This window comes from Myotis davidii, unplaced genomic scaffold (genome assembly GCF_000327345.1).
Source record: "Myotis davidii unplaced genomic scaffold, ASM32734v1 scaffold848, whole genome shotgun sequence".
In the NCBI taxonomy this organism is placed as follows: Eukaryota; Metazoa; Chordata; class Mammalia; order Chiroptera; family Vespertilionidae; genus Myotis; species Myotis davidii.
Window position 1 is genome coordinate 337,776 of NW_006298983.1, and position 14,469 is coordinate 352,244.

The window sequence follows — 14,469 nt, forward strand, 5'->3', positions numbered from 1 at the left end:
AGCTGGAGGGACAGCTTTCTCCCAGACAGAAGCTCTGGTAGAGACAATTGTTCCTTTGCTGAACCCTCCCTGCCACAGAGCTGACAAGCTGTGCCATATCTGAATCTCCATCAATCTGGCTCATACGTTTTGACTTGTTCAGTGATTCCCTGAGACCCCACCCCTCCTTACTTTCAAATTCATTCAAGCCATTTCCAGTGGCTTTTCCATACAACTGGCCTCTCTTCTCTCATTTTAATTTCCTAAAATCTCTCAAACAAGCAGCACCTGGCATCAGTGTGCCTCGTATGTCTCGATAAGGGCCTTCAGGCCTGACACTAGTGCAGCCCACCCTAGTTCATAGCTTGGCCTCTCCCTGGCACCTCCAAGCTCAACACAAGTAGCAGCCATCTGCAGATTGCTTTGTAGCTCATGCTGGGTGGCCTCAGACAGGGCACAGGCAGAGGCTGACTTTGCATCTCCTGGGAGGTCCCAGAGCCAGTACACCTGGTAGTCAGCTTCAACCATACAGGATTACAATCCTACCACCTCCACGAGTGACACAAGCAGGTGGCAGACTCAGTGAGCACCAAAGTCCTAATGAAGCAAGTCCTGCTCCATAGGGTTGGCTCCTGCACAGCAGCTCTCCTACTATAATCACAGGTGGTCCTCGCATCCAATTGGCTTGGAGGTCAACTCCTCCTAGTGATGCCAACATACATCAAGGCTCAAGTATAATCGGACAGTGTACATAACTCTCACAGGGGCACACATGGAGTGCCCAGCTCAGGTGACTGGGGAAGCTGAGCCACTGGGCCCCACAGGACACCTACTACACAAGGCCACTCTACTAACTCCAGGGGAAATAGTAGATCTACATAATACATAAAAACAAACACAGCCAAAATGCAGATACAAAGAAATATGTCACAAATGAAAGAACAGAAAATATCTCCAGAAAAAGAACTAAATGAAATGGAAGCAAGAAAACTACTAGATACTGAGTTCAAAACAATGTTATAAATATGCTGAAGGAACCTAATGAGAACTTTAGGGAACTTACAGAGAACATCAACATAAAAAAAGACAAGTCAGAAATGAAAGATGCACTAACTGAAATAAGGAATAATTTACAGGGGATCAATAGTAGAGTTGAGAATCAAGATTTGGAATATAAGTAAGCAAAAAAATACCCAATAAGAACAACAAAAAGAAAAAATAATCCAGAAATATGAAGATGGTGTAGGGAGCCAGAAATATGAAGATGGTGTAAGGTTATCCCCTGAGGGGTCCCAGACTGCGAGAGGGCACAGGCTGGGCTGAGGGACCCCCTCCCCCAAGTGCATACATTTTTGTGCAGTGGGCCTCTACTTCTACATATGTTTTACTATGCAGAGTATCCTATTTTGACCCATAATAACTAAAATTTGTTATAGTTTCATATTACTTGGTCACTAAACTGTGTTTTTAAAGCTTCTGATTAACACATGAATAGGTTCATTTTAGGTTTTATTCAGAGTGAGAAGAATAGATAAATTATTTTATATACATTGTATAATTATGAGAACATATTTAAGAGCCTGACTATAATAACAGTCTTTGTGAATTATGTCATGTGGCTTCCTAAGAAAGATGTACTGTACTTCTAATACTTCTGAAAATAAGCCCTGTGGGATGCAATCCAAAATATATTTACTTCATAGTAACTCAAGTATATCATGTGTCTATTTATTATAATAATTATTATTCATAATAAATTTCTTAAAGTTTATACAATAATAAAAATGGACTTACTTCTGTGGGAAATGAAGAGATATCATTAAATGATAAGTTAAGATATATCAATTGGGAAGCCAAAGGTGTTAAGTCTGGACACTTCGGGATAAAAAAGCCCTAAAAAAAGTGAACAGAGATAAGAGGTTAATTATTAACAATACATAAAATATTTTATACAAGATTTTTAAAAATCACATATTCTGAATTACAGTGGTTGACACAATACACTAACAAGCCTATACTCATCTCCCACTCATTCTAGTCTGTCATGATAATAATTTCTTAAATATGTAAGAGTTAGAAATCAGATAGAAATACTAGTAACTATTTATGTATTCAGTAATTATAGGGACATGTGTGTGACAGGACATCATTTAATAATGAGCAAACATTTTGAGTGTTCACTACATATTGAAATATATTTTATTTTTTAAATTTATCTTTATTGTTTTAAGTATTACATGTATCTCCTCCCTCTCACCTCCACCCTCCCATTTACCCCTTCTAGCCTGTATCTGACCCCACTTCAGGCTTTCACCACATTATTGTCTGTGTCAATGGGTTATACATATATGCATATAAGTTCTTTGGTTAATCACTTCCAAACCACCCACCCACCTCTGCCTTCCCTCTGAGATTTGACAGTCTCTTCCATGCTTCTGTGTCTTTGGATCTATGTTGTCCAACAGTTTATTTTGTTTTTTAGATTCCACATATCAACTTGTCTTTTTCTGACTAGCTTATTATGCCTTGCATAACATTCTCCAGGTCCCTCCATGCTGTTTCAAAGGTAAGAGATCTTTTTTATTTTTACTGTTGCATAGTATTCCATGGTATAAATGTACCAGGTTTTTTATCCATTTGTCTACTGATGGGCAGTTGGGCTGTTTCCAGATCTTAGCTATTGTAAATTGTGCTGCTATAAACATAGGGATACATACATTCTTTGTGATTAATGATTTGGGATTCTCAGGATATATTCCCAGAAGTGAGATCACTGGGTCAAATGGCAGTTCCATATTTAATTTTTTGAGGAAACTCCATACTGTTTTCCATAGTAGCTGCACCAGTCTGCATTCCCACCAGCAGTGCACTAGGATTTCCTTTTCTACACATCCTCACCATCACTTGTCATTTGTTGATTTGTTGATGGTAGCCATTCTGACATGGGTCAGGTGATACCTCATTGTAGTTTTAATTTGTACCTTTCTGATGATTAGTGACTTTTAGCATTTTTCCTGTCTATTGGCCTTCTATATGCCTACTTTGGAGAATTGCCTATTTAGGTCCTTTGCCCACTTTGTAATTGGATTGTTTGTCTTCCTTTTGTTAAGTTGTATAAGTTCCTTATCTACTTTGACTATTAACCCCTTATCAGATGTATTGGAAAATATGTTCTCCCATATTATGGGCTCCCTTTTCATTTTGTTGATGGTTTCTTTTGCTTGGCAGAAACTTTTTCTATTTTGATGTAGTCCCATTTGTTTATTTTCCTCTTTGTTTTTCTTGCCCCAGGAGATGTATCGGCTATGAGAGATGTCATATTTTGCTGCCTATAGCATTTTTATACATTAATATTGAATTCTCAGAAAGAGAAACTAAAAAATTGTACCACTGCAACAAAAAAATAAGATACGTAGGAATAAACTTAACCAAGGAAGTAAAAGACTTGTACTCAGAAAACTACAGTACACTGAAAAAAGAGACAGAAGAAGATAGAAACAAATGGAAGAGTATACCATGTTCATGGATTGGCAGAACTAACATCATTAAAATGTCCATACTACATAAAGCTATCTATAGATTCAATGCAATCTCTATTAAAATACCATCAGCATATTTCACAGATCTAGAAGACTCCAAAAATGTACACGGAACCAAAAAAGACCCCAAATATCTGCAACAATCCTGAGGAAGAACAAAGTTGGAGGAATCACAATACTGTCTATGAAGTTATACTACAAAGCCATTATAATCAAAACAGCCTGGTACTGGCACAAGAATAGGCATATATATAGATCAATGGAACAGAACAGAGACCCTCAGAAATCAACCAAAGCCATTATGCTCAACTAATATTTGACAAAGGAGGCAAGAGCGTACAATGGAGTAAAGACAGTCTCTTCAATAAATGCTGCTGGAAAAATTGGACAGGTACATGCAAAAAAAGAAATTAGACCATCAACTCACACCAGACACAAGAATAAACTCAAAATAAATAAAAGACTTAAATGTAAATCATGAAACCATAAATATATTTTATATTTAATTTTCCTGTTCACCACCTGGGTTTTTTCATGGCTCTAGTTCTGAGGCAGGATAGTAAGATGCCAGGAAAATTCCTTGGCAAGTTGAATAGAGAAACTGAGACAGATAGCTAATTCAAACTGCACCCTGACTCACCTGCCTCCTTCTCCCTTGTACTACCACTCCCTTAAGCATTAATCAATGACTAATGACTCCCTACCATAGTGCCGACCAAACAGTAGAGACCATGACCTTTTAAAGACACACCTGAAAAGCTGATGAATATTCTATTAAGATTCTCCCTTGAGACCTCCCCTAAAATTCTTGTCTTTGGAAAACAGATAAAACCTCTTAAGGCAAAGGATCCAGTTCTCTCTCTCTCAATCTCTCTCTCTCTCTCTCTTCTCTCTCTCTCTCTCTCTCTCTCTCTCTCTCTCTCTCTCTCTCAATTATGCCCATGGGCTTTCCCCACTTCTTTCCTCAGGCTTATATCTGCTTTTTTTCTCCTGTAAGCTCTAAAGGTTCCCAGGAGAAATGCAACAGGGAGGCAGCTCATCCTGGGCTAACCCCCTGAACCTGTTGTCAATGGCCCTTCTTTTGCCTCTGTAACTAGTTTCCTGAATCCACATAGCCCAGCTGGCTCATTTCTTCTGCTTCTGTGTTTTCTTTCAAAAGGGCCAAGGCAGCTACACCTAGGCTCAACTCTTCCTCATGTTTCCAAAGAGCCAAGGCAGCTCCGCCTAGGCTCACTTCTGTGGCTATGATCTTGCCTCTTCTATCTTAAGTCCTTCCTTTGTTTCACTATCTCCAGCTTTAATAAATGTACTCTCAAAATCATCAGGACTCATACTGTGAAATCTTTCCTGCATAAAGTCAAGAACTGAGAGCCCACATTTCCACCAACACTTCTATTTCTCTTTGTATTAATCTGACACCTATATAAAATTTATTGCTTAAATATACAAATTTCTGAAAGGAAAACTTATCCCTTGTTATGGACTAAATGTTTTTGTCCCTCCAAATTCATACGTTGAAACACTAATTCCCATTGTGATGTTTTGTAGAGGTGAGGCCTTTGGGAAATAGAGTTAGATGAGGTCTTAATGGTGGAGACCTGATGAAGGGTGGAGCCCTTATTAAAAAAAAAAAAAAAAAAAGGAGAGGACCAGAGTGCCCCTCTCTCTTTTCCTACCTCCACCTTTCCCTCTTCCCTGCTATATGATGATACAGCAAGAAGACAGGTGTGAGCAAGAGGGCTCTCACTAGGAACAAAATCAGCTGACCTCAATATTAAACTTTCTCACCATGATAACTGTAATCAATAAATGTTGTTTAAGCCACTCAATCTATGGTATGTTATCATAACAACCTGAACTGACTAAAACATGACTGGCACCCCCAGTATATTTAATGTTTCAGGAAAGTTGAAGCATTAAATTTGTTTCTTAAGGATCATAGAATCTCTAGTGACCAACTAAATGCACCAAGGAACTCTAATGAGGATCAAACCTAAGCTTGCAGTGAATGGGGTATTGTTGCCAATGCATTAGACTATGGCAAACACTATGTAAGAATGAAAGGTTCATGACAAAAATCTTGGAATTGACAGTACTGGTTTCAAGACTGACATTTTAATAAAATATTAATATTTATAGATGTCTACATTTTGGTAGTTGATAAAAGTAAGTGTTATTTCTTTCTGGTATTAAACATTTTTCTCTTCTTGGCAGAAATCGTGGTACACTAAATTATGTAGCAGAAATGTGTCTGTTACAGTTTCGAATCATTCAACTTAATGTGTGCACATAACTAGTGCCTTTATATTCCATCTGCATGGATAGTTTGCCCCTTATCTATTCCCAATAATTATTTTCTCACCTCAGTCAGCAGCCTGCTTATAGTCAGCTGTATACTCATAAGTCATTTGAACAAAGAGGCCTTTTCTGACCAACCCATCATAAATAGCAACCTCTCCCTGACCACCCACTTGCTTTATTTTTTCATAGCTCTTCTCACCACAGGACAGGCTATGTATAACTATGTGTACTGTATAATTTCACCCCACTAAAGTATAAGCTCCATGAAATAGGCATTTTTGTTTGTTTTGCACATTAATACATAGTGAGATACATAGTTTACCCTGGTACATAGTGGGTTCTTAATAAATATTGGCTGAATGAGTGAATGTCTAGGACTGTGGATATAACATTAGGCGTGCCTACCCCAGGTACCCTAGATCTCTCTTTCACTATTCCATCATAAAATCTGTTTGCTGTGGTTATTGTGGATGGGATGTAAAGAACTAAATAATAACGCAAAGGCTTTCTCAATGTACACTTTAAAAATGGTAAAATATAGTGGTTACTAAGGAGATGGAAATAATTGTTGGAGAGCTATTATTCTAGAACTGACTTTTATGACCAAGATTTTACTTTTTCTACAAGGGCAAACTTCCCAGAAGAAAGATGTACAGATGGAGTGAGAAGCAGCCTGGTTCATTAGGGGGACTTCAAATGGTGGTTTGAAAATGAGGAAGCTGAGGTGGAAGTCAGGGTTTATGTCCTGAGAACAGAAGACCAAAAAAAAAGCACTTTAACCTTCAACTTCAAGTCCTCTGAAGATTAAAGTTTGGCTTTATTGGTAATAGTCAAGATTATAGGTTTAAATGATAGAGCCATTCATTTTTTGTGTACAATTTAATATAAAGGATGTGAAAGAAGTAGTGCATATCATGGTGATTTATTAATAGAGTGGGGGCTTGTGACGGAACTGACTCAGCCAGGAGGCAGGACCGTCATCCTGTCATGCTGACTACTGAGTGGGCATCTTCAGATTCAAATCCCATTCATTTTTGCCCAAATCAGGGGTTACAGGGAAGGTAATAAGACTAGAAGTGAAAAATTGAGAGATTGAAAGAGCTTTATTTGTTTTTGAACTTCAATGCTGTGGTTGTCATGGAAGGAATGTAAAAAACTAAATAATAATGTGAAGGCTTTCTCAATTTTTTTGAATTGCTCTAGTAACTTTTAAGCATTTATGCACTTAGTCTATATAATATTGACCAGTACATTTGATTTGTATAAGTTATAAGTTTTTGTTTATATAAAATTTGTTTCTTTAATAAGCCCCCAAAATTATGACTTCTAATTCTTTTCTATCACTGTACAGAGCTCAGGATCCTACTCTGGAGTCCAATATTTTAAAAAATAATATTAATAAGTGTGGAAATAATTTTTTCTTGACTAGATACAATCAACTTTTTAAAAGATGTATTCTTCTTCCATTTAAAAGGGAGTAGCAAAATATAGTTGGCCATGTTTTTCTTGACAAATTTTTACTGGAAGACAGCATGCTCACAAGTTTAGCTATTGTATATGAATATGTTTTTACAACACAACACAGTTGAGTAGTTGTTACAGAGACCATGTAGCCCTCAAAGCCTCCAATTTTCCTACCTAGCCCTTTACAGAAAAAGCTTGACAACTCTGATTAAAGGAATTCACTTCAAAACTAGATAAAATGATTTTTCACTTCTACTACTGACCTTTTTTTCAAAACAATTCTTCTACTAAAACAAAAACAAAAAAAATATAGCACAACAAAGACTTAGGAATTACCAAGGTAACTAGAACTTAATAAGCCAAAACTCCAGAGAGAAGAAAATCTCAGAGTGATAAACACAATACTCAATACTATTTTTCTCAAAAAGTCAGTTGCCTAAACCAAAACTGTTATCAAGAAGCTGAATAGAACTATAGCCAGTCTAATTGGACTAGGGATACAAAACATGGAATTCAGGACATACCAAGGAAGAGGGGCCACAGACAGTATAAGATGGCTGAAAGGCTACAGCCCTGAGAGAAGAGGTTAACAGAAAACCTCTACAAAGTATAGAGCCCAGAATAAAACCAGTTTATCATCTGACTAAATTAAAGTGAATATTCCCTAACTTCTCTGCCTGCCAGAAGCAACAATAAAAATTATTTGGGAGAACATCATCTAGGTCCTCAAACTCCCTCTAAACAATATTTACCAAGCAATCTATAATAATAAAAGCTTAATATGCAAATCGACCGAATGACCAAACAACAGAACAACTGTCTGATGATCTTCTGGACGACCACACTATGACATGCACTGGCACCAGGCCAGCCAAGGCAGGTGCAATGTGATTGGTCAGGGGGCTCTGCCATCACCCCATGATCACCCCGCAGAGGGAGGCCCAGGCCACCTCTGTGGGGTGATCAATGGGGAGGGGGGATGATTCTGCAATGGATCACCCCAAAGAGGGAGGCCCAGGCTACCCAGCTGGTGGTGCCTCACAGAGAGAGGCCCAGACCAGCCAAGAGATTGCACCCCACACCTATCGCCCACCAAGGGAGGCAACCAGAGGGGGCGGGGGAAGGTGCAGTGCCACACAGATGACAAGCAGTGGCAGTGGTGGGGTTGGGACCAGCTTCTGGCAGCTAAGGGAAGGAAAGCCCCAATAGACCCTTATCGCTGGCCATGCCTAGGGACCCTACCTAGGGGGTCCCAGATTGTGAGAGGGCGCAGGCTGGGCTGAGTGACACCCCTCTCCCCATGCATGAATTTCGTGCACTGGGCCTCTAGTCAAGAATAAAAAGACATGAAAAAAGACAATAATTGGACAGAAATCAAGATTAATGATAGATCATACAAACAGACCCACAGAGAATCCACATATTGGATATATCCAATGTATTAAAATATAGCTGTGCCCTGGCCAGTGTGGCTCAGTTGGTTGGGCATCTCCTGTGAAGGGTTGCTGGTGTGATTCCTGGTTGGGGCACATATTGGGTTGTGGGCTCGATTCCCTGTGGAGGGCATGTAGGGAGCAGCCCATTGAGGTTTTGCTCTCCCATGGATGTTTCTCTCTCTCTCTTTCTCTCTCTCTCTCTCCCTCTCCCTTCCTCTCTTTCTAAAAATCAATTTTAAAAATCTTTAAAAAATAACTGATGAATAGGCTCAAGAAATTAGATAATAAAATAAAAATTTAAATGACGAAATATTTAAATGAAAAATTTAGATGATTAAATAACAAAAATCAAGGACTTGACTGAAAAGAGAATAAAATTGAACTATAATTTAAGTAATAAAAAAAAAAAACACCTCAGAATAAAGCACAGAGAGTAAAAGGAAAATACAGGAAATGGAGTATGGACAGGATGAAAAGACCTCAGATACATGTGTCTAAATTCCAATAAGAAGAGAACATAAAGAGTGGGCAGGGGCAATGTTTGAAGAGATACTAACAAAATTTTGCCAGAAATGATGAGCAATATGAATCCATATATTTAAAAAGTGCTATGAACTATAGGAAGATAAGTATTTTAACAAATTACACCTAGAAACATCATAGTAAAACTGCTTAAATTCAACAACAAAGAGAAAATATTAAAATTAGCCAAAACAACAGACATTTATGTGGGCAGGAAAGGATTACCCCAACATAATTCATCATAATCTGAATAGGGCAGAGAGTAATTCTACACGTCATTAAATTTCAGCACAGGATGAAAGAACCCAAATAATGAGGAGGGTGTCAACATAGAAAAGCATCTCAGATCCCAAGGAAAGGAGAGAGTACACATGGGTGAAGGGATGGCAGCAAAAGAAGTGAGTTGAGCCGCACCAACCAGGCACATAAACATTTTTTAATGCCTTAATTTCCCAAAGAAACTGTTCCTGCAACTTTTCCTATTTTTTCAATTTTAATGAACTTATTTCAAAACATATTTTAATATAAAAGATCATAGATTTTGAAGTCAAAGAGTTTTAGGTTCAAACGCAAGCTCTGCCACTTCCTTGCTTTGTGATCTTCTGCAAGTTACTTTCATTGAACTTCAGTGCTCTCATCTGTAAAATGAAGATTATAATACCTACTTTGCTAAATTATAAGGTGGTTGTTTTTGCTGAATTATAAGTTTGAAAGCTAACATTTGCTTTGCACATAGTGGGTGCTTAATAAATGGTAACTATTATTGCAGTTATTCATTATACTGGGCTTATATTCAGTGAAAAGCTAGCCTAGTATTAGAGTTGGCACAAAGGCCAAAAATTGTTGATAAATTAATGATAATTCTGAATCCCACTATTTTAATCATGTTAAGTAATAAAAAAATCATTATAATTGCTTTGGGCATGAGCAATTTTAAAAACTGGGATGAAGGTAAACTAGGACAGATAGGTTTAGGGATGCAATTTTAATATGTTCCTGGGGAAGTCTCTATTGCAATAAGAAAGATTCCTTTAATACTATGCAAACTAACTTCAGTTAGGAATTGTATTATCAAAATAATTGATAATACAACAAAACATTCCATTAAAAAGATCTAGCATACCTTAAGGTTAAGTGCATTTCTTCCATATATTTGACAGTTTACTATAGCCAGGTTGGTCATTGCTGCTATTGTTTCATATTGTGTTGCTGCAACAGTCTTAAAACCTTCACCACGAATAACTTTTTCCTCTGACTCAGCTGGTTTTCTAGGTTTAATAATACCTAAATAAACAAAACAGTACATGAAACAAATGTGTTATCACATAGAGTGAAATTTGAAAGAACTTATACTGGTGAATAGAGATAAGATGGACTCAGAGGAAAGAGCACTATTGTATACATGAAACTTTCTTTTGCATAAACTTAATGATGACCACAAAAAATCTAGAACTGAAACACCTAGCAACAAAAAATGAAATGGAGGAAAACATCATAGAAGATCATCAAACTGAAACAAAAAAAAAGAAACACAAGGGAAAAGAAACAATGGAGATACAGCAATACCAGAAAAAAAATAAAATTAAAATCCTCATATATCAGAAATCACTCTCAATGAACTGAACTTACCAATTAAAAGGCACAGAGTAGTGGGCTGAATAAAAAACAAAACCCAGCTATATATGCTGCCTTCATGAGACACATCTCAGGTACGAAGACAAACATATAACAAAGTGAAAGGATGGAAAATGATACTCCAATAAAATGGCTTCCAGGGAAAAGCAGGTGTAGCCATACTTATATCTGACAAAATACATTTCAAGATAAAAAGGGAATTTGAGGCAAAATTGGACATTTTGCAAAGATAAAGGGGACAATACATAAAGAAGACATAACAGATATTGGAAGATGGTGGCCAGAAGGATGGCAGTGAGGAAGAGAGTGTGAGGAGTAAGGGAGAGAAAGGGGAGTGTGTGGATGTGGTGTGTGTGTGTGTGTGTGTGTGTGTGTGTGTGTATGTGTGTGTGACAGTTAGATCCTGAAGGACTTTCAGGGACTGGTGGACCGGGCTCACCTAGCCAGGCAGCATTTGCTATTACTGTAATCACTCCTGAGGAGACCAGCTTGGCTGCAGAGGTCACGCCGTCTTGAAGAGGAGAGCTGTTTTGACTGGGAGCACAGCCTCACCTCCACCCAGAGTGCTCTCAGACACCACCGGGACCCTACAGTCACTCCGGCTAGGGACCTGCTGCTTTGGCTGCAGACCCACAGATACCAGGACTCAAGCCTCCACAGCACCTGCTCAAGGATCAGCCGTGGCCTGTGACTGCATGAAAAACTGTAAGGAACAGCACCACGACCACCTGAGGTGCAACCACACCACCCACCACCAAGCCTACTGCTGCAGCCACAGGCCCTGTGTGACTCTACACCTAGATCCTTCGGTGAGAGCAAAAAATGGGGAGACAGGAGAATAACCCCCAAAGAAAAGAAAAATAATTGCCAGAAAAGGAACTAAATGAAACAGAGGAATGAAAAATGTCAGAAAAAAGAGTTCAACATAAGGGTCATACAATTCATAAACCAGCCAGATGAGAAAATCAACAACCTATGCAAAAATCAAGAGGATATAGGTACAGTAAAAAACACTATGGAAGCTTTCAGAAGTAGACTAAGGAAGTAGAGGACCAAATTAGTGAATTAGAAGACTGGGAAGCAAAACACACCCAATCTGAACTGTAATTGGAGAAAAAAAAAATCAAAAGACAGGAGGAGAGCCTGAGGGAGCTTTGGGACAACATGAAATGAAGCAACATACGTATTATAGGGGTGCCAGAATGACAAGAATAAGAGCAAGGGCTAAAAAATCTATTCAAAGAAATAATGTCAGAAAATTTCCCTGACTTGGAGAAGAAAAAATTCACACAAACACAAAGAGTCCCAAACAAGATAATCCAAAAAGACCCATACTGAGACACATCATAATTACCATGGCAAACGTTAACAACAAAGAGAGAATCTTAAAGGCTGCAAGAGAGAGACAGAAAGTTACCTACAAGTGATCTCCCATTAGACTATCAAATGATTTCTCCACAGAAACACATTAGGCCATAAAGGAATGGAAGGAAGTATATAAAGTGATGCAAAGCAAGGGACTGAACCCAAGAATACTCTATCTAGCAAGGCTATCATTCAAAATTGAAGGGGAAATCAGGAGCTTCACAGTTTAAGAAAGGCTAAGGGAGTTTATCACTACCAAGCCAGCAAGGCAAGAAATTCTAAAGCAACTGTTGTCAAAAGAAGAAAAAAAAAGGGGTCGGAGCGGGAGAAGAAACATAGGCACAAAAAATAAAAATGGCTACAAACAAGTACCTATCAATAATAACCTTAAATGTAAATGGATTAAATGCTCTGATTGAAAGACAGTGAGTGGCTGAATGGATAAGAAAACATAACCCATATATTTGCTGTCTAAAGAGACCTACCTCAGAACAAGAGACTCATACAGACTGAAAATGAAGGGATGGAAAAATATTTTCCAGGAAAATGGGAATAAAAAAAAAAAACACCTGTGGTAGCAATACTTAATCTGACAAAACAGACCTCAAAATGAAGGCCATAACAAGAGATAAGGAAGGCCACTTCATAATACTAAATGGATTGATACAACAAGAGGATAAAACCCTGGTAAACATATATGCACCCAATGCAGGAGCACCCAAATACATAAAAAAAAAAAAAAAAAACTTCTGGAAGATATCAAGGGAGAGGTCGACAGCAATACAATCATAGAAGGGGCCTTTAATACACCACTGACATGACTAGATAAAACCTCTAGACAAAAATCAGCAAAGAAACAGCAATCTTAAACTACTCACTAAATCGGTTGGACTTAATGGACATCTTCAAAACATTTCACTCCAAAGCTAGAGAATATACATTCTTCTCAAGTGAACATGGAACATTTTCAAAGATAGACCACATACTGGGTCACAGGCAAAGTCTCCCCAAATGCAAGAAGATTTAAATCATATCAAGCATCTTCTCAGATCACAATGGCATAATATTAGAAATCAACAACAATAAAAACAATAAAAAAATTCAAACACTGGAGGCTGAATAGCATGCTATTACACAATGATTGGGTTACCAAAAAGGTCAAATAAGGAATTAAAAACATCCTGGAAACTAATGACAATGAAAACACAACAATCCAAAACCTATGGGACACAGTGAAAGCAATCCTGAGAGCAAAGTTCATAGCATTACAGGCCTACCTGAAAAAAAAGAAAAGAAAAGAAAAACTGGTAATAAATTATCTAACTCTACAACTTAAAGAATTAGAAAGACAGCAACAAGAAAAGCCCAGAGTGAGCAAAAGGAATGAGATGATAACGATCAGAGCAGAAATAAATGAAATAGAGACCAACACACACACACACACACACACACACAAAGATCAATGAAACCAAAACCTGGTTTTTTGAAAGGATATACAAGATTGATGAACCTCTAGCCAGGCTCACAAAGAAGCAGAGAGAGAGAACCCAAATAAACAAAATCAAAAATGAAAGAGGCGAAATAACAACAGACCACACAGAAATACAAAGGATTGTAAAAAAATAAGATGAACATCTCTAGTCCAACAAACTAAACAACCTAGAAGAAATGGACATATTCATTTAAAAATAAACCTTCCAAAACTCAATCAACAAAAATAAAAAAATCTCAACAGGCCAATAACTAAGGAGGAAATTGAAGCAGTCATCAAAATCTTCTAGGAAACAAAAGCCTGGACCAGACGGCTTCAGGGGAGTTTTACCAAACATTCAAAGAAGAACTAAAACCTGTCCTTCTCAGACTATTCTAAAAAATTCAAGAGGAAGGCACACTTCCAAGCTCCTTCTATGAAACCAGCATTACCCTAATCATAAAACCAAATAAATATACTACAAAGAAAGAGAATGATAGGCCAATATCCCAAATGAACATTGATGCCAAAATCCTCAACAAAATTCTAGCAGATTGGATTCAGCATTACATTAGAAAGATCATACACCATGACCAATGGGGATTTGTTCCAGGGATGCAAGGCTGGTACAAAATCCACAAATCAATAAACATGATACATCACATAAACAAATTGAGAGACAAAAATCACATAATCATATCAATTGATGCAGAAAAGGCATTTAACAAAGTCCAACATCGTTTTCTGAAAAAAAACT

General features: G+C 37.7%; 1 protein-coding gene across 1 annotated transcript in view; it reads right to left on the minus strand.

Moving 5' to 3' along the window:
• LRRC63 (leucine rich repeat containing 63) overlaps window positions 1-14,469 on the minus strand; it is a gene marked incomplete at its 5' end in the record, with an annotated part of 105,747 nt that overhangs the window by 74,246 nt on the left and 17,032 nt on the right. The window contains 2 exons of the mRNA XM_006774589.1: window positions 1,774-1,872; window positions 10,365-10,525. Of these exons, the coding sequence (XP_006774652.1) occupies window positions 1,774-1,872; window positions 10,365-10,525 (260 nt within the window). The remainder of the gene's footprint in view (window positions 1-1,773; window positions 1,873-10,364; window positions 10,526-14,469) is intronic.